General features: G+C 38.9%; 1 protein-coding gene across 1 annotated transcript in view; it reads left to right on the top strand.

Moving 5' to 3' along the window:
• LOC122813954 (zinc finger protein 34-like) overlaps nucleotides 1-27224 on the top strand; it is a 147938-nt gene that overhangs the window by 5008 nt on the left and 115706 nt on the right. Inside the window, exon 2 of the mRNA XM_044086498.1 lies at nucleotides 9162-9257. Coding sequence (XP_043942433.1) covers nucleotides 9162-9257 — 96 coding nt within the window. The remainder of the gene's footprint in view (nucleotides 1-9161; nucleotides 9258-27224) is intronic.

Genomic DNA, 27224 nt, shown 5'->3' with positions numbered 1-27224 from the left:
TGAACAGTGAGTGATGTCATTGGAATGCTCCTGCTTGCTAAGAGATTATTTAAACAGTTGATTGACAGAAAAAGATTTTTTTAAACAGCTGAGTGTTAGCATTTTGAAATTATGCAGTTGAGACTGAGCAGTTTGTCAGGTACTGAGCAGTCAGTGGACACCAAGAAAAGAGAACTTGCCAAGAAAACTGTAAACTTGCCTTGGCCTTGCTATTATATCTTAGAGTAAATCAGGGACAGTATTCTTTAGTTAGATCAAAAAAGCGTGGTTATTAAGATAGAGTTTTTCTGGAATAATGGACTCCTATACTGCAGTTGATTTTACATTTCTGGTGATTGAATTCTAGTGTTTATTGAGAATTATTAATTTACAATCTTGTAATCATTTTTCTTCTTCTTAAATATTTTTCATTACTTTACATTGTGGCTGGAAACCAGTGTTTTTCTCTAGAGATTAGAGAGTGCTTCTACCTGTTTGATACTCCCCAAGTCATCTCGAAGGCCTGAGTGTTCTGGTCATAGCTATTGTTTATTTTGATAATTAATTTTCATAGTTGGACATCCCTTTAGAAGGACATGAAGACACTCTGATTTGTGGCAGTGTTACTGAATTATTTTGGGAAGGAGACACAGCTGGAAATCTGTGTTAGGCTTTCTCAGAAGTGCTTGGATGTGTGAGATTTAAATTTACTTTGAGTGTATCAGGGATCTGAAACTGCGACACTTTGCTCTGAAGTATGTAATAAGAAAATATATTTTGGTGGACAGAGGTATATAGTCCAGTCCCAAAAAATAGTGTATTCCTGTTGTGCTGTTAGTGGAACATTGTATAATACTACTTATGTTTGAGTGACATTCTCATATTGGAGTTAGTAGTGAGGATTGCAGCTTCTCATTTACTGACCCAGGATAACTGAGGGACGTAATTTAATTGTTGGCAGTCTGGTGAGATGTTGGATATGGGTGATTTATAAATATTAATTACTTACTGGTATCTGTAATAACTGAAAAGTTGAATAAGTGTATAATTTTGAGTTGACTGATAAATCATCTGAAGTATTCCAGGAATGATATTTAAGTAGCTGCAGTACATCCCGAACTTCAGCATCATCGGAAGTATTCCAGGAATGATATTTAAATAGCTGCAGTACAGTCCTGAACTTCAGCATTTCTGAATAATTTGCCATCATAGCTTTCAACATTCCACCTCCAAAATAGAGAACACCTAATGACTTCAGCTATGAAGCTTGGTTATTACCTGCATCTTCATATGTAACTGCTTCCTCATGCTCTTAAAAAAAGAGAAATTTTGTTCAATGAACATGGTTCAGTATTATGTACCATGGAAGTGTTTAAAAATATCCTAACAATGGTATATCAAACCCTTTCAGTGTGGAAACAACATGGCATGGATAATGTTTGGGGAATAGTCCTCATTATGGGATACATTTGAGGTGTGGTGGCCAATATTACTCTTTTATTTGTTACTCGGATTACTAGTGCTTAAGGACATCTGCTATATACATGAGGTACGTAGTGCAGGGATGGGATTTGCTATTGTGTGTCTGAGGTTGCGCTCTTATTCGTCACATATTGCTCCCACAATTTCCAATTTGCTCCTACTCTTTTCTAAAGATCACACTTCCATTTCTTTTATCTCTGTTCCAATATTCATAATTTCAAATGCAGGTTCCTTAGACTTTGATTTCTATTTTCTATTGATTGCTTTTTTGGCAGCCACCAGAATTAAACTTAGACATAGTAAGGCCTTGTTAAGCAATTCAGATCCTGTATCCCAGCACAAAAAAACATCATTTCTGGAGTTACATCCATTTGCTCACCCAATATTTCTGACAGAGTATTCTGTAAGGAATTTTTTAAAGTCTACCAACTTGTTGCTTTCCCCGAACATAAGTTTCCAGTTACCTCTTTCTTCCTCATCATGCCTTCAACATTTGCCATCTACCTGAGGAAAAATTCCTTGGGGCATAAAAATACCAATGAAAACACTTAGATGCAAAAAGTCTAAATCTTCTAGACTTTGTTGCATATTTGGGAGTCATACATATTCCCTGCCATTGTTGCCTTATGAATTGCTTATCCAAGCTCTCTTCCCAATCTTTTTTAACCTCATTAGATTGATTCCTGTAGCTATTGTGCAGTATTTTGTATGCTGTATTAATTATCCCTTATTTAACAGCAGCTTCACTTCTAGATTCAATTAAAAACTTTACCAGAACAAGCCTGACACTTTGGATTTCCCTATCCCTTACTCTTTGTCTGTACTCCTTTATCAATCTCTGATAGGCATTTCAGTCTCTAGACTGTAGTCAATATATGTCTCCTTGGTTTCTTCACATTTGATCACCATTCCATCACTAGCTGTTTGTCACCGGTACATTGATTCCCTTACTAGTTTTCTCCAATAAATTCCAGCCCCCTCTTGCCTGTTCTCTGTACCCCTAACTGCAGTCATCCCTATCAGCAGAACCTCTTTTCTCCATTCCCATGTTGGCTTAATTCTTAGAATACTTTCTGCTACTTTATGAATATAATATTCTGTGTGGCTGTTGTTATTCTGTTTTAGGATCTGCTTACTTCTTGAATCTCGTCCCCCACTTCATCATCATCCCTTTCAGTTTTGAATTATAGCTTTCTGCATGTGTTATGCATATGAGCCTTAACTGCGGGGCCCTAAAATATCCCACCAAATCATTCCACTTGACCCTTGCTCTTTTCCCCTCCCAGATAAAATCCTTCAACTATTGTCCATAGATTCACTGGTTGATAAAAACAATGCCTGACCTATCTATAACACTAAGGGACTAAAAACATTTTCACAGCTTGTATCTTGATAGCCGTATCCATAAAGAAGAGCTTTCAGTTACTCAGTTTTTATATTATCTTTTGCTTAGTCTTTGCTCACATATCCTTGTGTGGCATAATAGAACAGAATCTTTGGAAGGCTTTCTACATGTAGGGTCTCAAACACCTATCCTATACAGATAGGCTAAAAGCCCTGTCCCTCTACTCAGTCTCATACAGACTGCTTAAAGGTGACCTGTGTCTAGCATACAAGGCCGTCTCAGACCCAGCCTTGATGGAGTTGCTGCATATCCATAAGTCAAACTCCAGTCACGCAACCCACATGCAAGGCCTCATCCTGGTCTGTGGCATTAATAGAACTTGTTGCCGGGATAAATGTGTGTCTCAAAGACTCCCCCATCTGTGAAATAGACTCCATCTCCATGTTAAGCAGAGTACCTCTCTAGCCGTCTTTAAGAGGAACCTGGAAGACTGGATGAAAAACAGAAAATACACCTCTGGGATCGCAGCTGTGTCCCAGCTGGACAGGGGAAACAGGTGCTGACTTTGTGGGAACATGGGTGAAATTTATGGCTAGGTTTATAAGGGCCTCTGGAACAATAGTCTAGTATCATCCTATGAAACTATAAGATATAGCCAACCTGCTGACAGACAGGTTCAGCAAAAACTTCACCCCTCTGACCCCCCATCAGTAAATCAGGACATTGCTATCACCTACCCCTCCTTTCCTTATCTCTAGGGAGCAAGCTATCACTGCCCTCTCAAAGGCAAAAAATACAGCCTCCATGGGACCCGATAACATCCCAGGCTGCATCCTACATGAACTCAGGCAGGAACTTGCAGCACCATTAGGCATACTATTCAACCAAAGCTGAAGTACCGGCTTTGTTCCAACTGAGTGGAGGACAGCTACTGTCATCCCCTTACACAAAGCTGGAGCATCCACTGATTCAGTAAATTTTAGACCCATTAGCTTAACTAGCCTGATCTGCAAGACCATGGAGCAGATTATCATGGACCTCATTAACAAGAACATTGGCAACCTCCAAACACTCAATCGCACACAGGTTGATTTTGTCAAGGGAAGGTCTTGCTTGTTAAATCTGGCTGACTTCTTTGAGACAGTCACCAAAGCCATGAGGAGATGATGGTTCACACCACCTACCTTGACTTGACCAAAACCTTCGATACTATTCCTCACTCAGGTGTAATAGATAAACTTGCTCAACTAGGCATTAATCCATATGTTACCAGATGGGTAGCAAATTGGCTCACTGATAGAATCCACCTAGTCAAAAATAGGGGAAGCCACCTCAAGCAGTAGACCCGTAATGAGTGGTGTACCCCAGGGATTGGCTTTGGGCCTCTGTTGTTTGAGATATACTTTTCTGAGGTGCAGGCCAAAAGTAGTAGGCTATGGCTGATGAAGTTTGCAGATGACTACAAGCTGAGTGCTGTCATTAATTCCCCTAGTGATGTGGACATCCTCCAAGAGGGTCTCACCCAAAGAAATGACTGGTACCAAAAACATGACCTCAAACGTAATGCCAAAAAATGCATCATCATCCCCTTTAGGAAGAGTCTCACCCCCACAAATTATCTCATTAATAATAAGGTCCTAAGCATGCAATCAGTCATGAGAGACTTGGGACAGAGTGATTTTTGACCACCATATTGCCTCAGTTGTACGGAAAACATTCTACATGGCCCACCTCATTAAGAAGGGTATCGCATCCAGGGACAAGGAGGTCATAACATCCCTGTATTCTTCCCTTATAAGACCCACTTTTGAGTACAATGCCCCTTTTTGGATGTACCTCACAAATCACATACAACAGCTGGAGAGACCACAAAGGTTCTTCACCAGGAGAATCCAGGGCCTTAAACATCTACCCTACGCATATAGGCTACTGTTAAAACCTTCCAGATCGTTATCACTTTCTTCCCTCCTAGCTTTCAAATGTCCACAGAAATACCATCTATTCCTGGAAACTTTCCTACAGATTGACTGTATGTTGTTCTTTTTATCTGATCTCCTCCAATCTTGACTCTTAACTATTCTTAATTTTTCCATAAATATTTCCATTTATGTTTTTTCTTGATTTCCACATTTCTCTGCTTTTACAAATTTTCATAACATTTCTGAAATATCTGTAATACCTCTACAGGATTTCTAGTTATTTTTCTTGTTATAGGTTCCATAAGTTTGGCAACAGCCCTTTTTGCTTTATGTTGCCTAAGTTGTTGCATTAAAAGTTTTTGTGCTCTGTAGTTATTAAAAACAGCTGCTTAACAGCAATCTTTCTAAACTCATGCATATTATTTGGCTACTTTTATTCTATCTGGTTATTTTTTCTTTAGCACTTTGCAATTGTACCTCTTCTTGTTCTGTGACATTTCTCCATATTCTGCAATACTTTGACCTTAGTAAGACCCTCTAAATATTTCCTGTTACTTCTTAACCATATCCTTTTTTCATTTATTTATACTGTATTGTTAAACTTCACTTTCATTTTATCCTACTTACTCAATATAATTTCTGAAGAAATTTCAATATTTCCTACTAATTCCTGAAAAGTTTCTACTGCCCATTTCTTAAGCTCATCACTTTCTTTAAGTAGTAGGTAAGGAAGTGCCAGTGTCTCATTTTTACTTCATTACCCTGCATTTTTATCTTAGTTGTTATTGGCACATGATCTGAAATAGTTATTGAATGTGTGTCAGAGCTTTCAATTAAATGTATATGTTCCTGTCAAATATAATTTCTGTCTAGTCTAGCCCAGTTATTGTACCTTGTAGAATAATATGCAAATTCTCCCTGAGTTTCTACTACTGAAGTCACATCTTCCTTAAGAAGTATTTTCATAAATGTCTCCAGAAATCTATCCTCATTTTGTTATATGTTCTATTCTAGGCTCCTGAGATTCATCCTTAATGTTGCAAATCCAGTCCCAGTATCATGTTTCCTCTTCTATCACTGTTGGAGCTCCACTAGCAGTTAGTGTAAGTTCTTTTACTTTGTGATACTCTGATGAATATCCCTCCTGAAATCCTTTCTTTATCAAATTTGCATGCTAATTTCTTTCCAAGTGTGTTTCCTGTAGAGTTGCTATTTGCCCTCTGCATTTCTTAATATAATTCTTATAACTCTTTCCTTTTCATCTATACCAATGAGGCCTTTCATGTTCCAAAATAATATGCTTAATTTAGTCATTTTGATACAAAGTTATTATTCCCATCTTATTATATGTAGCAGTTCTTTTAAATGTCTTTTCCCAGCTTTTGTGTTACATACACCCAATAATGTTTGGCAGGTTTATCTTTTATACGTTTTTTCATGACTTTTTGTTTTAATGAAAATCCTCAAAAAAAAAAAACACACGCACTCCTAGAACCTATTAACTTAAAGCAAACACACAAAACTGTGTACATCTTCAAACAATGAAGTTTAACCATCCTGATAAGAATAATTGTCCCCAAATTGATAGCTGTATACACAGGCAAAAATCTAACCTAAAATTAAGGTTATCCATGCTAAGATGCATGTTACAACATGTGCTAATTGCTGTCTGTTCTGGTCTTATCTTTATTCCCCTCCCACAGATTATATATTTTCAGAAATCATTAATTCTTAGCCATAAATAAATGCTGCCTTTTATTGCCGATTGTCTCCATGGAAACCTAAGAATAAAATGTACATCTGCCCTCAACTATATACATCTCAAGCCGAATATTTATTTGCTAAATGAAAATTTTGTTACATTCATTGGTGTCTTTCTTACTTGCTAGCACAAAATGTTACTAGATTAAGCCAAGGGCCTTAATCCAGACATGCACCTATGCAAATGTATGAGAAGAAACCTTTCAAGTCTATGCATTTTATAATCTGTGCACTTTTACACCCCATCCCCCATCCAAGATGAACATGCTTTTATCCAGTCTTTCATCTTGGTTTAAACTGTAATATCTGTATTTTTTTAAACTAAACAAGAAGAAAAAAGTATTTGCTTACTTTAATATCTCCATTGCATACAATAAACAAAAATGCTCTGCTGTATAACATGCAGTTTATATCATGAACTGCCTGGTTATTTTTTTTTCTTTTCCTTCAGTGTCCTTCCAAATATTAATGACATGAAGTGGGGCATATGCTTTTCAGTTCCCCTCTTGTTTAACAAAGTCAACAAAAGTCCAGTTTTTTTCCCCTTTTCTTGCAAAGCCATATTTCAGAAATATGACTGATGCTTTATAATCTCATGTTTATTCACTGATTTCAGTGTTACTGGTCTTCTTCCTGTTTTTCTCCATCTCCCATCCCCAGACTGCAGTTCAAGTCCAAGGAACTCATGATTCTTCTAGTCAATTCCTATGCTTTTGTCTGTTTTTGAAAGCATTTTCCTTTGAAACATTGAAAAAAGCTTCTCTGACAAAGTCTCGTTTTGAGATCTATTATCAGAAGAATGAGAAGCAGATTCCCATCTACTTTTGGTTCACATTTTATAGGACAAACTGTTGCATTTCCTCCACAGCCTGTTTTGCATCAAAAATGGCTTTGATCCTCCAGGAGTCAGCTGGATACAAAGGCGTGAATCTCAAATCTGTCTTTCAACATTCTCTGACTGATGGGATTTATTTCTTTCTCTTCTGACTAATGTACAGTTAATAAACATTTTGCTCAAACACTTTACTGTCTTCAAGTTTAATACTTTGTCTTGACACAATTTTGTCAGGATCAGCTTTTTCTGTTGGCATGATTGCATGTTTACTAACACGGGCCTTGGCTGTTTTCTCATTGCCAGGTTTGGTGCAAATGCAAGATGTGCCTTTTAAGTTAACAAATCATGCTGTGGAATTCTAGTTGACTTGCTTATTTGTGCTTTCATAAAATTAATACAGTCTTTTTCCTTCCAGTTTCTCTGGTACAGCATAAAATCTCAAGTTTTCCCTAGGTGCTTTGTGGTCTATCGCTACCATTTTTTTGGAACACCTGTTCTTGAGCAGTCTAATATTCTGGGAGCCCATTCTTCATTTTGACCTCTGATTTTTGCAGTTATATCATTTCATTTGAGTAGCTGTTTAATTGTTTTCAATTTTTCCAGCCTTTTGTTATTTGTGTTCATATACTTCTTCAAGGATTCATTTATTTTCTTCAGCTCTGAGCACATTTGATTTGTTTTTCTTCTAGATTACTAGAAGCTATATCTTGCTCCAAAGCTGGAACTTGAACTGCTTTTTGTTGAACAGGTGTAGGATTTGTCCCAGGCACTGTTTTCTCTTCAATTTCTTCTTTCTTGGCAACCAGGCAGTGTAACTGAATTTATTAAATCTGGCAGAGTTACTGGCCTCTAACCCTCTCTCTTTTTCATACTGGGAGAGCTGAAATTAAGCTGTTGATCAGTGTGCAGCCATTCTGAAAGTCCAGGGTGGTGGTATCTCACATGCAATATAAGGAAATCTTATTTGCAGACATTAGTATGGCTGCCTGAACAGCTGTCCTCAGGCAGGTGCACATTGCAAAAAACTGGAATTCAGAAAAGACAGGTCTAACATAAGCTTACTGTGGGAGATACTGGAGAGAGTGCTGATGCCACATTTGTAGAATCTAAATCTTGAGTCAAATAAGGACATGAGCAAGTCCGTGATCATGAGGTCCTAAAGCAGTGCTTAATTCTGTTTTTGACTAGGAGATATGGAGAACACTGGCTGCAGTTTTACTTCTTATTGATTGCTTGTCCTCCTTCATTCTGATTGCATGAGAGAGGCTACTCATATTTTGAAGCATTTTACCTACACTGAACATTTAACATGGGATCAAAGGTTGTCGTCTTCTACATAATGTTATTGTATGAGTTTTGGAGAGAGTGTAATGCTGGGGTATTGGGATCCACAGCCTGTCTGACAGGCAATGAAATGGACAGACCAATGCCCAGGATGTTGTCAGCCATTACCTAATTCTGTGTCTAACTAGGACTCTGCTACTTTGGGTAACAGTTTACAGTTTTGTTTCTCAGTGTATGCTCCCACTTTAGTGGCAGTAGTTGTTGCATGATGATGTTAACTACTGCTCAGGATTTAATCCTCTGATTCCATTCAGTTTAGGATTAAAGGGTGTGCAGAGCATGTAATGTGCAGTGTAGTTCATAAAGTACATAATTTTGCATATTTAGCACATTTGGTTCTTAAAATACACATCACTCTCTGAATGTGTGTCCACTGTGCTCTTCTTTCAAAAGAAAACTTTAGTGTCCATTGTAGCATACTGCTTAAATATGTAACATAATCATAATATTTTTGCAGTCCATGTCTCTGATTAAATTTATATTTTATTATCCATAGGACAAACTAAAAACAGCCTTATCATCCCTACAATTAAAAGTCAATGATTTTAAAGATTTGCAAAACAAGAATGAGAAGGAATTCCAGGACATACATGTAAGTAAACTGACTTGTAGTAGTTCTGAATGCTTTGAGTGCAAGCAGTCAACAGCAAAAGCACAGAGGCATCTGCTGTACCTTGTCTGTCTTATGTCACTTTAAAACTAATTTCATGGTGTAAGTATTTTACTGGTTGTGAGTGAATAGAGATTGAGAGAAGTTTGCTGGCATTGTCATAGTTCATGATTTTGGACTAGTGATGGGTTGTTTTGCACCCTAAGGAACTGTGAAGTTATACTGTTGCAAATTCAGGCAGCTACTCAGAGGCACTATTTAAGGATTATTTTAGCATTTTTAATTGGATCCATTTGTGTGGAAATTATTTGAACAGGACAATTAAAAGAATAAATAAAAAATATTTATTTTAAATTGTGATGATCATTCATACAGTGCAAGCAGGACAATTATAATGTATGAAAAAAACATTAAACAGTTGTGTTATCCTACAACTAGTTAGTTTTAATTGAGCTTTTAAATCAGATTATAGTGAACATTGGGTGGCTGAGGGGTCAGAGGTCAGTGCTGTTGCTTTACAGTACTTGGTTCTCCAGTGCACTTCCAGTTGGAGACCTTCTTTGTAGATTATGCAAGTCCTCCTTTTATCCTCCAGAGCTTTTTATGAGTATCCCTTTTTTCCTTCCACATTGCAAAGATGTACAGGTATTTGAATTTTCATCCCTCCAAGTTGCACATACTGAATTATCAGTCCTCCATATTGCCCATAGTTGTTTGTATGGTGGACATCCAGTGATGGGGGTGCTATCCCATCCATGATTTGTTCTCTGCATTGCACCTTTCTATTGCTGGCACAGGTTGTATCTCCCAAGTAATTCTGAATCAGATGACATGGATATCAGAAAATGAATGAATGCTAGATGTTTCCTAAATTCTCAGTGGGTGTTAAAACCAGAGTCTTTAAAACCTAAGATGTACAATTGCTTTTTCAAGGAATATATAATCTGCATGATAATTCATAACATATGAGTATACTTAAATTGTGAAACACCAGCTTCCAAGGTGTTTCCTATAAGTAATACAATACCTGATGAAGGCCAGTATCTATCTCATTCTGGATTTTATTCCATTGTTAACTGATTCATGTGGGTCTGCTAAGAAGACTATGGTCAAAACTTGCTGACTCATAGCAGCCAAGACCTAGATTTGTAAAACTGTAATCATACCAACAAAAATGTAGGTCCTGACAAAACTGTGGCAGAAGGGAAAAGTATCAAAAATTGAACTCTGTGAAAAGTAAAGTTGGAAATCATGGGGAGTGAATAGCAGTTACCAGCCTCCCTAACAACCTGAATACTTTAGTGCATGTAATAAAACAGTGTTTAATTTAGCTTTATTTAAAGATAACCAGTATTTTTTCTGCAGCTAAAAGTTAAGGTTTTCTGAAAATATTTGAGCTGTTTTTCACATCTGGGAGGGGAATAGAGATAAAAGAACAAACTCAAATCAGTGTAAGTGGAAACATAGGCTGTAACATGCACCTTAACATGGGTAATCTTAAATTTAGGATAGGTAATACCCGGGTAATCTTAAATTTAGGATAGGTAATGCCTGTGGGTGCAGCTGTTGGTTTTGGCCAATTGTTTGTATATAAAGGGTTAAACTTCATTGCTTGAATATGTACATAGTTTTGTGTGTTTATGATAAGTTAACAGGGAATGGGAATGTTCTAAAAATGTATTTTTTTGTTTAAGGGTTTTCATTAAGTAATAAAAATCTTGAAAAACTGAAATAGGTTCAAATGAAGATGAGTAGAAACAGCTGTATAAAAGATCAGCCTTTTATTGTAGTGGTTACACTATCTATATTATCTTGGAATGAAAATGGCTTTACAGGTATAGATAAAAAGGAAAGAGTATTGCAATGTTGCAGGAAATGCATTTGGAAAGACATGAGCATGTGCGTTTGACAAAGAAAGGATTTCAGGAAAGATATTCAGCAGAATGTTAGGAACAAATGAAAAGGAGAGAAAAAACACTGATTGCTAGAGGGGGTCCAATAGGGATAGAACAGGGTAAAAAAGGCCATAATGGTAGATTTGTGGTAGTAAGGTGCCATTGGTATGGGAGGAGGAGGATTACACCAAAACATATTTATATTCCAGCAAAAACTGTATTTACGGAGCTTTTGATGATTTTGAAAGAAATAATAAGCTTTCAGCAGGATATATTACTTATAGGTTGGGACTAGAACTTTATTTGTAATGGTGAGAAAGTATCAGGGGTACCTTGAATGGAAAAATAAAAGAGAGTAGATTTCTAAAGGCATTCATGAAAATATTTGGTATAGAAGACATGAATTCAGCAGTAAGCACTTGTGACAGAGTTTACATTTTATTCCACAAGATACAATAACTGGGCAAGACTGGATAGAAATTACATTTCACAGTACCATATGCATTTGATTGAAAGTTTTGACACCTGTCCAAAAACTGATTTTGATAATGTACCTATAAAAACTAAGGTAAAATGTAGGGTAATGAAGTAAAAATGAGACAGTAGTACTTTACCAGCTGTGTGCTAAGAAGAGAAGAATGGAGAGAGTGGGTAGTAGAAATTATTTGAAAGTTATTAGGGACAATAGAAATATCTTCTTAAGTTGTCTGTAATGAGTGTGATAAAATGAAAATCAAGTTTAAAATTGGATATAAATAAAAGAGAGAGATGGTTAAGAAGTAATAGGAATTATTTGGAGGGGCTGACAAACATTAAAGTGTTGCAGAACAAGGGGAATCTTGCAGAAAAAGAGGCACAACTAGTTTTTGATAATTGCAGAGCATACATCTTTTAGCACAACAAAGTGGGCAACAGAAAGTAGAAAGGGCTGTAGCCAGACTTAGGGAGCCTATAACATGAAGTATAACCAAAGATGCTGTAGAGGAATTAGAAATAGTTTGGAAATTTTTATGAAAAATTATATAAAGCAGAGGAATGTTGAAATCAAGAAAAAGCAGATATGAAAATATTCATGGAAGTCTTAAGTATGCCAAGATTAGAGGTAGATGAGGCTCAGCAAATAAAGATAAGAGAGGATGACATAAAAATGTGGTGATTGTATAGTAAATTTCCAGTAAAGTCTCAAACAGATGGTATTCCATTAGAAATTAGGAGGGAAGACTGTGATGAAGCTCTGAAAGATCTTTTTAACCGTATTTTAAAAGGAGGGGAAGCATCAACATTTTGGAAGAAAGCTATCGTGACTATATTTTCTAAAAATGGTAGTCCTATCAGACCCAAGTCCATATAGACCTAGTTCAGTTTTCGACCATGATTATAAAGTATTAATGTCTATACTAACTAAAAGAATGGCAAAGATGTTACCAAAATTGGTAGATATGGATCAATGTGGTTTTGTGGAGGGGAGGCAAACAGTTGACAATATTAATAGAACAGTGATGACCCAGAGTGAAGCAGAATGTAAGAAAATGCAGCTGCTGTTGAGGAGTCTTCATGTAGATGAAACATTCCCGACAGTGTTGGGATTTTGTGAGTAGGGCAATGACAGTATTTGCATTGCCTCATACAATAATAAGGTTAATTAGGAGGATATATTAATGATCAGAGGCAAGAATTAAATTAGGAGGGTTCCTCTCTGATAAGTTGTGTTTGAACTGAGGAACCAGGCAGGGGTGTCCTCTTTCCATTCTATTACCTGCTTTATATGTAGAGCAATTGGCAAATAAAATATGGGACTTAGAAATTCAGTGATTACAGTTGGTGTGATCATCAGCAAAAGTTGGCTTTATTTGCAGATGATATTATTTTGCACCTGGTAAATCCATAAAAGGATATCTCAGTGTTGTGGAACATTTTGAGACAGTTTCAAGACTTTTTGGGGTATAAGATTAATGAAGATAAAACAAACGCCATAGCTGTCAGTTATGTAACCACACAAAAATTGGTTCAGCTATACCAGTATTTATGGGGACATGATAAGATGAAGTATTTAGGGGAATGGAATAAAAAGGCTACTAAGGATATGTGGGAAGACACTAAACAAAAGATAATACAAAAATTGAGAAACTGGAAGCTTTTGATTATGGATTAGAATAGTAAGATACAAGCAGTGAAAATGTTTTAGTCCCTTTTATTTTATATATATATGGGTCAGTCTTGTTTTTTATCAACCAGGGAGAGGTTGTGGCCAATAAATAAAGAGTTGAAGGAATTTACCTGGGAGGGAAAGAAGGCAAGAGGTAATTGTGATAAGCTGATTATTCCAATAAAACAAGGTGGTTTAGGATTAGCTGATTTGAAGGGATGTTTTAGAGATACATTGTTAAGGGTTATATAAATAACACAAGCAGAATGTTGTAATTCACAGTGGAAAGGGATGAAGATAAAGCAGGAAGAAAGCTCAAGAAATAAGGCGAGAGTGAGATTTTGGATCGAGATCGTAATAGAGAATAGTAACAACCATGCATAATATTATAGTCATAAAGTAGTAGACGGTATTCTAAGAACTAAACCAACAAGAGAACAGAGGAAGGTCATTTTGCCAATAGAGATGACTGCAAGTAGAAGTACAGCAGATTGTCAAGAGGTGGATGGCCTTGGGATTATTTGAGAAAAACTGGCAAAATAACTAAGTTATTGGGAGCTAATAAGTAGAGAACTAAAGGTATTAGAGTGAGACGAGGCCAAGAAGATGTTTGGACTGCAGGCTAGAGACCGCCTTCCCTACCAGGGATTGATATCAGATTATAGGCAAAGTGAAAGGGATATGGGAATCCTAAGTGAAAGACCTGCGCTGGTATAGATTTTAGTTGAATCTAGACTGGAATCTACTGTTAAAAAATGCATAATTACTACAAAATATTGAGCGATAACTGTAATAATAAATCCAGAAGGGGATAGAAAAGCTTGGAAAGAGACTGTAAGAGCAATTTATAAGGGAACAATGGGAGGACAAATGTATGGCTCCCAAATATGCAACAAAGTCCAGAAGATTTAGGAATTTTGCCAGGAAATGTTTGCATAGGTATTTTTCATACCCTAAGCAGACTTCAAAGAATTTTTCCTCAGATAGACAGCAAATGTTGGATTTGTGATGGGGAAGAAAAAGGTAACTGGAAACATGTGTTTTGGGATTGTAATGAGCTAGGAGATTTTACAAATTCTTTCTATAGTACTGTGTCAGAAATATTGGGTGAGCAAATGGCTGTAACTAAGGAAATTATTCTTTTAAAACTGTGTCACAGTATCCAAATTGCCTAAAAGTAGTAAGGCCATGTTAAGTTTAGTTCTTTTGGCTGCCAAAAAATGAATTACTAGAAAATGGAAATCAACATCTAAACCAACTGTATTTAAAGTATGGAATATTGTAAAAGAGATAAAAGAACTGGAGGGGATCTTTAGTAAAGAGAAGGAGCAAGTTGCATATAAATAAATGTAAACTGTAGAGGAAAGTGAGGTTTAACGGAAGGAAGTGAGCAAATTATATAATGTTAGACGGATTATAGTTATACAGTGATATATACTGTATGTAAAAGGAAAAATATTAATATGGCATGTTTTTCTCTGTTAATGTATGTTTGCATATGTCATATGTGATAATTTAATAAATGTGTTTAAAAAATGCTGACTTATATGGGTCCACTCTGAGGATTCAGAGTAAAACCTGTCAAACACAAACTTGTCAGCTTAGATGTACTGAGGTAGGCTGTACCAAAGTCTACCAAGTTACAGAAAATTAATACCTTTTTTGTAGGGTATCCCATATAGGCTTTCAATCCAGCACCTCCCCCATTTAAAAAATGCTAGCTTGATGGTCACATAACTGTGGGGAAAAGAGAAGCACCCTGCAGGGGTGAAGGCACTCATTACACTATTTCAGTTAAGTCATACAACAGAAAATACAGTTGGAGAAAATTAACTGTAGGAAATGGGAATTTGAGAAATAAAAGCCAGTCAGTTGTAGACCACGTATACAGGAACAGTCCCAGCATGCCATATAATCAGCACTGACTGATGGCTATTTTCAGTTCTTTATGGCAAGAGAAAAATGCATGCATTATACTAACGTTCACAGGTGCGAATGTCTATACAATTTACTGACATTCAGCAAACTCGATTCCTATAACCCTGTGTTGATGTCTATCAATTCCCATCTATACATCAGGATTATTTTTGAAGGAAGTTGGTGACTGACTTCAGACTGCAAGGAGAAGCTTGTTTCATAATCTTGGCCGGCACTGATGCAGAGGTAGGGAACGCAGCATTCATAATGGAAGGTTGGATGAGAGCTGTATGCAGATTTTGTGCAAGTCATTTGGAGAAGCAGTCAGCTTCATAGGAGAAGGCTGCTAGAAGAATTAATGGGGCTTGTTTAGAATACACACTTGGACATTACAGCTCTCCAGCCAATTCTGACCTCACTGTGCCCACCTAAAGGCAGCACTCGTGATGGTCTATCTTTTCTCCATAGTGCCACGCAAAATCAAATCAGCTATCCCAGAGTTGAATAAGGCAGACAAAGTATGTATCTACTGCACTCTGCCTTCAAAAATAAGCTCTAAGAAAGTTATTGTAATTACTGCTTTAAATTAAAAAACAAATTTACTGCTTTAAAATCTGACTCTCCCCTGCATGCCTAGTACGGCTGCTTCTAAGGCCACTTACTCCAGCTTTTCAAACCCAAATATACTCCCGCTTTTATTACCCTCCATGTGGCTGCTTCTTAAATAGTGTCTCGCTTGTATTATTATTCACCGGTGTGCAAACATACCTGATTGTCTTTCTCCTGCCTTTGCACGCTTATTCCTCTGGTTCAGCCCACTCAAGCTACCTCCCCTCCCCTTCCCTCAGTAACCCATCCCATCTCACCATAGCTTTTAAAAAGGGCTTGCGCCATTTTTAAACAGTCCCCTAGCAGAATGTCATACCTGTGGCATTCTTGGGTGAGTGTATGTACTTTATCTTTGATATTTTAAATAAAACGGCAACAGTTTATCTTGTAGCATGTATGTAAGCTGCTGTATTGCTGTTTTTGCCTGTAATTTCTCTATCCTGTAAGAAAAAAACGGCAGCAGCTTATCAATGTTGTGTGTACTTAACCTGCTGTATTGATGTTTTATTCTGTAATATTGATGGATATTAGTGCTATATAGAAAGGAATAGCCTTCCATATATTCAAAGCGCATATTTATTAGCAATAATGCCAAAGATTGCTAGTCTATAAAAGAATGTACAACCTTGCTTTGTAACTGAATAAGTGTGCTGAAACAAGTTATTTTTTTCTCAGTGATATTTACTTGGCAACTGGTGTTTTTTGCATTGCTCTGCCTATCACACACTCATAGCAGCTGAAGCATGTTCTGGTTTATGTTGCTTTGGTTTACATGCACTCACTGTGACCGAGATAAGCTCAGCTCGCTACCACTAGCCATGTACTAGTTTAATAACACAATTTACCGAGTGTACTTTAAGGAAAAGCTGCATTTTATTTAAACCTGCTATTTATACTCTACTGTAGTAACTAATAGCGTTCTCATTCATTTAATTAGTTTTAATAGCAAGAATTACCGAGGGTAACTTTAATTATTTTTATACCTGCTAAACAGACTACACTATTTCAACTGCTAGCGTTCTAGCTTGTTTAACTAGATCTGTATAATTTCAGTTGTTTTGTGTCATATGGCAGTTGATACACAATTTGCTGTGTATTTACAACCATAAAGTATGTCTACATCTGCATTTTTTCTGCCATTACTTATTTCTTTCACTCTATTTTTCCCTAGCTCTCCAGCCAATTTTGACCTCACTGTGCCCACCTGAAGCCAGCACTCGTGGTGGTCTATCTTTTCCCCATAGTGCCATGCAAAATCAAATTGACTATCTCAGAGTTGAATAAGGCAGACAACAAAGTATGTATCTACTGCACTCTGCCTTCAAAAATAACCTCTAAGAAAGTTATTGTAATTCTTCTTCTTGTTTTGGCTTTTCCCAGTTAGGGGTCACCACAGCAGATCACTGTCCGCTCATGATTGGCAGTGGAGTTTTACAGTGTCAAGTTGCCAGCCCGATGCCCAACCTTCCACAGAAGGCACGCACACACTCACACCTAGGGCCAATCCACCTACTGCATGTCTTTGGGATGTGGGAGGAAACCGGGGCGCCCGGTGGAAACCCACGTGACCACAGGGAGGACATGCAGACTCTGCACAGAAGGCACCCCAGCCGAGGATCGAACCGGATAACCTCTTGCTGTGAGGCGACAACACTAACCGCTGCACCACCGTGGCCGCCCTAAGAAAGTTATTGTTATTACTGCTTTAAATTAAAAAAAAATTACTGCTTTAAAATCGGACTCTCCCCTCCTCGCCTAGTATGACTGCTACTGAGGCCACTTACTCCAGCTTTTCCAACCCCCATATACTCCCGCTTTTATTACCCTCCATTTGGCTGCTATTTAAATAAAGTGTCTCTCGTGTATTATTATTTAGCAGTGTGCAAACTTACCTGATTGTCTTTCTCTTGCCTTTGCACTCTTATTCCTCTGGTTCTACCCACTCTGTTTGCCCTTCGCTTCGCTCGGCCTCACTCTGCTCCCCTACCCTACCCCATTCCCACCCACCCCACGATCAATTACATTTATACTTACATAAACCCCACCACTATCTACCCAATTACTGACCTCACTTCCCTTCCCCAGCCCAACTTCTTCCACCTCCAGTCTCCCACACTTACATACCTTTTCCCCCTTACTGTCTTGTATCAATCCTTATCCCCCTCCACATACTATCACTCAGCCATGTTTACATTATGCCTCTCCTTTCTTCCTCCACATATCTTACATTCACTCTCATATTAATTATACATACAAAGCTAACATCTCTTAACACACCCTATCTGTCCCCCAAGACCTCACCAGTCACTGACATACACTCCTCCATGTTAACCTTCTACTCTGACATATCTTCTAGCCTTTTTCAACCCAACACATACCTACTTTCAAAACTTAAAATTTTCTATTATGATCATCCCACCCTCCACCCACTACCAATCAAAATCCAGCCTAATGCGAGACGTAGGTGATTAACTATAATACCCTCCATCCCCAAAGTCTTCCTCTTACTCTGTGGAGATATTCACCCCAGCCCTGGACCAAATCCTCCTACCCTCAACCACACCTATTCCTACAGATCACTGAATTTCACCACCATCAACCTCCAAAGTATCAGGAAAAAAAATCCTGAATTCCATGCTTGGATATCGCATACTAAACCAGATGTACTTGCCACTACCGAAACCTGGCTAAAACCATATATTAAGGGTGGGAGGGTGGCCTGATGGTTAAGGTGTTTGCCTTACAAACACAAGGTGCAGGGTTTAAGTCTCACAAGGGATAATTGGCTAGGCTTAAAATGGCTCACAAGGGCAGTTAGCTTAGTACCAATCTATGAACCTATGAACTCTGAATTCCTTCCAACCGGGTACTCCTGCCTAAGAGTAGACACCCCCCCCCAAAAAAGAGGAGGCATAACCCTCCTCTTCCCACACAACCTCTCCATTATTCCCTACTCATCTCCTATTCCTCAATTCTCCAATGCTGAAATACTAATCACATTTCTAAAACTTAATAATTGCAAAACCATATGCATAACAATATATTTACCCAAGGGAACAATATTCCCCTTCTCAAAGAAATCTTAGCCTGGATCTCTACAAAAGTTAACAATGAAACAATTATCCTCGGAGATGTAAATATAAACTGGCTTAATCAGTCAAATAGCTCCACATCCCCTAGTATCAATCTCTATAACTTTACCCAAACAATCACTGATATAGCCAGACTAGCTAAAACTAATAATGGCGGCTCAATCATAAACTGGATCCTAGTTTCTAACCCCAACAAATTCTCCAAAACAGGCACCCTTCCCTGCAATATCAGTGACCACCAGCCAGCCTATGCTATATGAAAAAACTCCCAGCTACCGAACCAACATTGCTTCATAGTAAGGAGAACCCTTACTCATTTTAACCCAACTACTTTCAATGATCACCTAAAATCTACCAACTGGACCCTTCTGCTAGATGAAGCAGGTGAATTTTTTAATTCAGCCCTCCTAAAAGTCCTAAACTGCCATGCTCCTCTGCAACTCAAAAGAGTAAAATCAAAACAAACCATCTGACTTTCAAAACGCACCAGACAGGCTATGGTCACTAGAGACATAGCCTGGAAAAAAAACCAAAAATCCCTCTGACCTCCAACAGTATAGGCAGTTTCGCAACAAATTGAAATGTCTAGTCATTAATGATAAAAAAATTAAATCATTACATCCGTCTACAGCAAAATTTCAAGCAAAGCCCTAGACAGTTCTGGAGCTCATTTTCCACCCCATTAAATCCCGGGTCAGAAAGCAACCCCCTGTCCACATCACAAAAAACACCACTTGAAATCGCCTCTATCTTCAACTCATACTTTGTAGAAACCATAGGTAAACGTACTGCCTCTTTCCCACCTGTCCAAACTAATCACTTCTGTAATCATAACCACCCTATTAACACTCCTACCACCATACTTTACCTGTCCCCCATCTCCATTGCTACTATAACCAAACTTCTACTTAAATTAAAACTATGAAGCTACACTCATGACAACTTACCTCCAGAATACCTTAAAATGTCAGCTACAGCTATATCCTACCCTATCAGCATACACTTAAATATATCAATACATGAATCCTACATACCTTCCATCTGGAAGAAAGCATATATTGTTCCCCTACATAAATTTAACAATAGCGCCAATGCCTATAATTTCCGTCCAGTCGCCATACTGTCCCCCATTTCAAAAATCCTAGGAAAATGTATACACACCCAACTCCAACAATACATACTGAATAATAATCTTTTGTCTCCCTATCAGCATGGTTTCCACCCTGCCCACAGCACCATCACTGCTCTTCTGTCATTCACAAATGCAGTTAACCAAGCTCATAATGATGGAAAACTTGTTTCCTCTAATCTGGTTTTCCAACTACCTGTCCAAAAGAGCGCAATCTACTAGATGGCTTGACTCCACCTCACCATTCCTAGACACTCCCACTGGGGTCCCTCATGGATTCATGGTAGGACCTCTACTCTTTAGTATTTTCATTAACGACTTCCACAAATGTGTCCCCAACAACTCTGATATTCAATATGCAGACAACTCAACAATAATTTGTACCTCCAACTCCATAACTGAATTACTTACACATACCCAGCAAGCATTCTCTTTCATTGAAAACTGAATGACTAACAACCATGTTGCACTCAACCCCAACAAAACCAAAATCCTTCTCTTCACTCCCAAGAAAACCACCATTATAAACAAACCAGACTTTAAAATCTACTCTCTAAACAAAACTGCCATAGACGTCTCAAATACAAAACTGCTAGGAGTTACCATAGATGAAAGCTTAACCTTTGACCAACACATTCACAACAACATTAGAAAAACTCACCAAAAGCTTGAAACCCTCTACAGATATAAACACTTCCTTAACCCACTACCAAACAAACCCTTGCCTCTACCTTCCTATTACCATCCCTACTATATGGTGACCCCTTCTCACAAACATTAACACCTCCCTAAAAAACAAACTGGAAACCTGCTACAACAAAATCGCCAGATTTGCAACTAACGCCACTTATTCCTCCCATCATTGTTCCTCACTCCACACACTCAAGTGGCTAGAACTACTATATAATCTTATCTACCAACAACTCGCTATAGCTCACAAAGTAGTCTATAAATCTCTTGACTGTCCAGCCCTATCCTCTACTCTACTCTACTCTAACCCAATATCACCCAAACAGACCCCTCAGATCTGAAAATGAGACCACGCTACTCATCCAAAAATGTACTCTCCCTATTGGTCAGACACTGTACTTATTCTGCATTGCCAAACTCTGGAACTCACTCCACTCAGTACTCAGAGCCACCAGTGATGCTGGCTTTTTTAAAAGCACCCTCCACCTGCACCTATCCACCCATTGGCAATGCTCCTGCTCCATACCCCATATGACTATTCCCAACTGTATTCTCACTTATCTCCCTGTCCACCTTTTTCTGTATCACATTTACTTCTCCATTTCATTTTTCCTGCATTGCTTACCTTTATTATCCCCTGCCTAGCCTTTGCTAGTCTTCCCCATTTTACTGCACACTACCTACTGTATTGTACATAGCTACCTATCTCTTATTCTGTATTTATGTTTAAGCAATGTTATGATACGTTTATGACTGTTAAACTCCTTCATATAGGTAAGCATTATGGTGTATTGTAATTAATAGTTGTTTTATACACAATTTTGTAACTTAACTGAATGTTTTACTTGTATGACTATTTGGAGCTTTTCTCCCCAGGTCTCCACTGAAAAAGGGCTCTTTCCAGCCCAGTGGACACTCCTGGTAAACAATTGTAAACCAAATAAATAAATAATACATGCCATGTTTTTTTTGCGTCAATATCACTTCATTGAATACGTGAATATTGAACGGTCATACGAGCGAATATTACTTACTCGAAAACTGCATTGTATGGGGCTGTGCCCCCCCCCCCCTGCTAAATATATATTTCTACCCCGAGGTCACACTACATTGAAGAAACGGCAAAAATCCAGATCTTCACTGTACTGCAAAAAAAAATTCATAAATTTCGAGTACGTGAATATTCGCTCATGTGAGCGTTCGATATTCACGTATTCGATGAAGTGATATAGATCCCTGTTTCTTTTACTGGCATTTATATTTAGCAGTGGATACCCCAACTTGATTTTGGCTTTTCCATTAGGGTGCATTCCAGGCATATACTTTCAAGAAGGCTTGAATTATTATTTACCAACCAGGCAGAAACTTCCTCTTTGTAATCTGTAAGAAGCAGGATATAGTGATCATTCTTGAAACATTTCTGTGTAGTATAGATTTTTCAGCTCTTTGATTTTTCAGTTACAGATCAGGCACATAGATTCATAGGAAGGTACTAGGATATTGGCCCAAGGGCCTAAGTAAGCCTAGCCAAGAAGGTTCCCTGGTGTACGCCACCCAACAAAGTTAATTTCTTGTGCCCCTGTCAAGCAGAGCCGCAGAAGTGATCACCGGGGTGTATTTCCTATTTCCCTTCGACTCATCAAGATTTTTCTTGAAAAGTGCTAATGAAGAGCTTTGCTTGACATAGATGGGTAGCTTGTTCTAGTGTATAGAAAGTTTGTAGGACAGGAATCTGTCCCTCCAGCATGTCCTGTTTATTGTGGTGACAAGGTTTAGGTCCCTAGAGCATGTAGCTCAGGGGGATTGGGATTTCTTTAGGTGTAGCATGTCCAACATCTCTGGGTTTAACATAGCTTTATATGTTAGGCAGAGATCTCCTCAGAGTAGGCGATATGCTACAGAGTAAAGCTGGAGTTTTTTGAGACGGTCAGTGTAGGGCATCTGTTTGAGGCCAGTAATCCTCTTCGTGAGGTACTTCTGTGGCCTTTCCAGCTGCTGCAGATGTCTTGTGAGGTACATTCCAAAGGGGTGTTGTACTCTATAATGGGTCTAATGAGTGCCGAGTAGAGGGGAACAATGACCTTTTTTTTTTCCTGGATGAGAACCCTTTTGTGATGAGGCGGGCCACATAGAAGGATTTCCTGACTACTGTGGGGATGTGATATTCAAAGGAGAGACTACTGTCTACCTGGGTCCCAAGGTCTCTTATCACACATTCAGCGTTAAGTAGATTGGCGTTTATGTGGTAGTTCATGGGTACAGAATTTTTACCAAAGAGGATGACAATGCACCTTTTGGCATTGAGCTTGAGGCCATGCCTCTGACACTAGGCATCTGTTTCAGTGAGGCCCTTCTGTATGATGTCCACATCATTTGGGGACTCAACTATAGCTCCTAGTTTGCAGTCATCTGTGAACTTCATTAGCCAGAGGCCTTTTGTGTTAGCCTGTACTTCAGAGAAGTCGATACCAAACAGGAGAGGTCCCAGGACTGAACCCTGTGGTACTCCACTTGTCACTGGTTTGAAGTCAGATTTGGAGTCTGCAACTTTTTCAGTGTGGATTCTGTCAGTGAGCCAGTTGGCAACCCATCTTGTGACGTAGGGATTTCTACCTAGTTTAGTGAGTTCAGCTATAATTCCAGATTGGGGGATGGTGTTGAAAGCCTTGGCGAGGTCAAGATAGGCTGCGTGAACCACCTTACCCTCGTCTACGGCTTTGGTGACTATCTCAAAGAAGTTGATCAGGTTCAGAAGGCATGATCTGCCTTTCACAAACCTGAACTGGGTGGGCTCCAGAGTTTGGGGGTTACCAATGTCTTTGTTTGAGTTCCATGATGATACGTTCCATAGTCTTGCAGACCAAGCTCGTCAGGTTAATAGGCGATAGTTCCCAGGATCATTGGTGGCTCCCCCTTTGTGGAGTGGGATAACTGTTGCTGTGCACCATTCAGTGGGCACAAAGCCTGACATGAGACTATGATTGAACATGGTGTTTAGGTGGGGAGGCCAGTTCGTTCTGAAGTTCATGTAAAACGCAGCCTGGGATGTTGTTCGGTCCCATGGATGCTGTGTTTTTGGTTTTAGAGAGTGCAGCTTTTACCTGCATAGATGTGATTACAGGGACTCTGCATTCTTCCTGTATAGATGTGGGCCCTCTAGGGGGTGAGAGGGGGGGTAAAGTTAGCACTGAACCTATCTGCCAGGATGTTGGCAATATCAGTTGGTTCTGTAAATTTCATGCTGTTGTTCTGTAACTCAGAGCAGATGTGGGTGTTGCCATTGAGATTCTTGACATAGCTATAGAATGCTTTGTGGTTGCCCTTAGAATCAGTGGCGATTTTATTTTCGTAGTTAGCTTTGGAGGATCTTATAAGGGATCTCAGCTTCTTACTGAGGCTGACCAGATAACTCCTCCACTCATGGCATTTTACTCTCTTTTGCAGCAGTTTCTTCCTTCTGTTGTAAAGTTTGTTTATGGCAGGGGACCACCAGATTGGCTTCCTTTTTTTGGAGGATAGCGTCTTGGTTCTGTTTGGGATAGCACGATCCATGCACTCTTGTAAGTGCTTATAGAGTGCATTTGTGTACGATTCAGCAGTCATAACTGTATTGTCCAAATGCATGGGTGTCATGAAGTTCGCCACATGTACAGGAGGCTATGTTTGGGTGGTATTTTGAGGAGCAGGTACTTTAAATACATGACTGTGACCACTTGAACTCTGCTTTCATCCCAGTTAAACACCAGAGAGAGGTTATGGCAGTTACTGCCTTCTTTGTTTGGTGGAGTAGGGAGGCAAGTGGTATTCCCAGATAGGATTGATGTATCATCTCAGATGTTTATTTTTTTTTAGTTTATTGTGAGCTACTATTTTGTCATCTTTAACCATCAAGCCTTGAGAATGATTTGTGACTTCCTTGAAAGAAAAAAAAAACTGAAATTCCTTTCTTACTCATGGCTTTTGTTCAGATCACCACTTGATCAAAATGTTGGGAAAATGCTTTAAAATATACCTCAGAGCATCTATAACTCTTTGGCATAACTGAGTTATTTCCTCTGCAATTATTGTGATGTCTTATCCAGTGAGGTTGTATTGAAAGGATGCAAGAAGACAATAAAGTTGAATAGCAGCACTGAATGTCTTTTCTTAATTATAATTCATAAGTCATCTTTGGGAGAAAAAGTTGGAAAAAAAAAACTTCAAAACATACAAAAAAAACATGGCTTCTTGAATAAGAGTAAGGTAAATATGATAAAATGAAAAAAAATGTAATGTGTGTGCTGTGGTGAGCCTGGACGAGTAAGGCACTGGAGTGTGTGTGTGTGTGTGTGTGTCTCTCTTTGTGAGTGAAATAGTAGGCATTGGGAGGTGTCATGGATGCCTTTCCCTAAGGTGTCATTTCACCTAAAGTTAGCCCTGTACACAATTTTTTTGTAATGCAGCATTATTGCAATTAAATGACAGTCTAAGTCTCTTTGTGAGATGGTTCTAGATAGTGTTGTACATAGGTACACAGGCCTGTTACATTGATAAGAGCATTGTAGCTACAGTTCATTCTGTCTGTACCGCTCCTAAAACTCTGCAGCATGAACTAAAAGGTTGCTTCTTAGAGATGGCAGTAAGAAGGTGATACTTAGACTAGAGGTGTACAGGGATACTCCAGCTGGACACTTGCTGGGTGTGCCCAGAATATTAACACCAGCCTTGCCCTTATTTTGAATGGTGTCAAATGCCTTAGCAGGATTAGTATAAACAACATGCATAGTCAGTCTTTCAAGCACTTCTGTTACCTTTTCAGAAAATACCGCAAATTTCAGAAGGCATGATCTCCCATTAACCATGCCATACCTAACTGAAGCAAATCCCCTGTCTTATTTTGTAAGTTCCAATAAAGCTTTCATTATGGTTTCACATAGAACACACTATCAATAGAATCTTCTTGATTGTGAGAAGTATTACAGTTCTGCACTGCTATTTGCCATCAACCTGACTGTATGATCCTCATAACCACCACAGTACAATGTTAGTCATGGGGGCGGTCGTACACTGTGGAACTGGAGACCCTCTCAACCCACCACAGTACATCATTGGTCATAGGGAGGGTTGTACAGTGTGGTACTGCAGTGTGCCATCAGTGTCACAGTGTATTCCCCACCACCAGCACCTTTTTAATCATTGGGAGAGTTGCATAATGCTGTGCTGCTATGTCCCCCCTCCAGCATCACTGTATAACCCCTCACAACGGCACCTTGTTATTTATGAGGAGCGGAGCACACACTGCTGTCCTGTATTGTTGTGTACATAAAGTATCATTGTTTACCCCCTCACCACAGCACCTTGTTATTTATGAGGAGGGGGCACGCAGCACTGTGCTGTACTGTTGTGTACCTACATTATCAGTGTTTACCCCTCACCACAGCACCTTGTTATTTATGAGGACAGGGACACACAGTGCTGTGCTGTGCTGTTGTGTACCTACATTATCATTGTTTATCCCCACCACTGCACCTTGGTATTTATGAGGAGAGGGGCACACAGTGCCATGCTGTACCCTTGTGTACCTACATTACCATTGTTTACCCCCCACCACAGCACCTAATTTATGAGGACAGGGGCACACACTTCTGTCCTGTACTGTTGTGTACCTACATTATCATTGTTTACCTCCCCACCACAGCACCTTGTTATTTATGAGGACAGTGGCACACAGCGCTGTTTTGTACTGTTGTGTACCTACATTATCATTGTTTACCCCCCCATAGCACCTTGTTATTTATGAGGCAAGGGGCACACAGTGCTGTACTGTTGTGTACCTACATTATCATTGTTTACCCCCCACCACAGCACCTTGTTATTTATGAGGAAAGGGGCACACAGCTCTGTGCTGTACTGTTGTGCACCTACATTATCATTGTTTATCCCCCACCACAGCACCTTGTTATTTATTATGAGGGGGTACACAGTGCTGTCCTGTACTTTTGTGTACCTACATTATCATTGTTTACCCCCCCCACCGCACCTCTTTATTTAAGTGGAGGGGGTCACAAAGTGCTGCCCTGCTGTGTACCACAGCATCCACAGTGCGTTATTGGTCATAAGTAGTGCAGGTCAGTGCTGTACTACTCTGTGTCCTCCTCATTGCTGTATAATGCCCACCAGCACCTTGTTATATGTGAGGAGGTGTCACATGATCCTGTGTTGCTGTTTACCCAGCTTTCACTGTACAATCCTCATCTCTTATAGCACCTTGTTGCTCATAAGGGAGTCAAACAGTGGTATGGTATATACACTTAACATCACTATATAACCCCGGACCCACAATACTATGTTATTGATTTAGATAGAGCCCAAAGTGCTGTGCCATATAACCTTAGCATGGCTGTACAGTGTTAGCTTCATAGCATCCTGATATTCATGACAGGGGAGCACACATCTCTGTGCTGCATACCTTTAGTATCACTGAATAGTGTT

Source organism: Protopterus annectens, chromosome 10.part0 (assembly GCF_019279795.1).
Source record: "Protopterus annectens isolate FY-2018-M chromosome 10.part0, PAN1.0, whole genome shotgun sequence".
Classification (NCBI taxonomy): domain Eukaryota; kingdom Metazoa; phylum Chordata; order Ceratodontiformes; family Protopteridae; genus Protopterus; species Protopterus annectens.
This window is presented reverse-complemented; position numbering and strand designations above follow the sequence as displayed.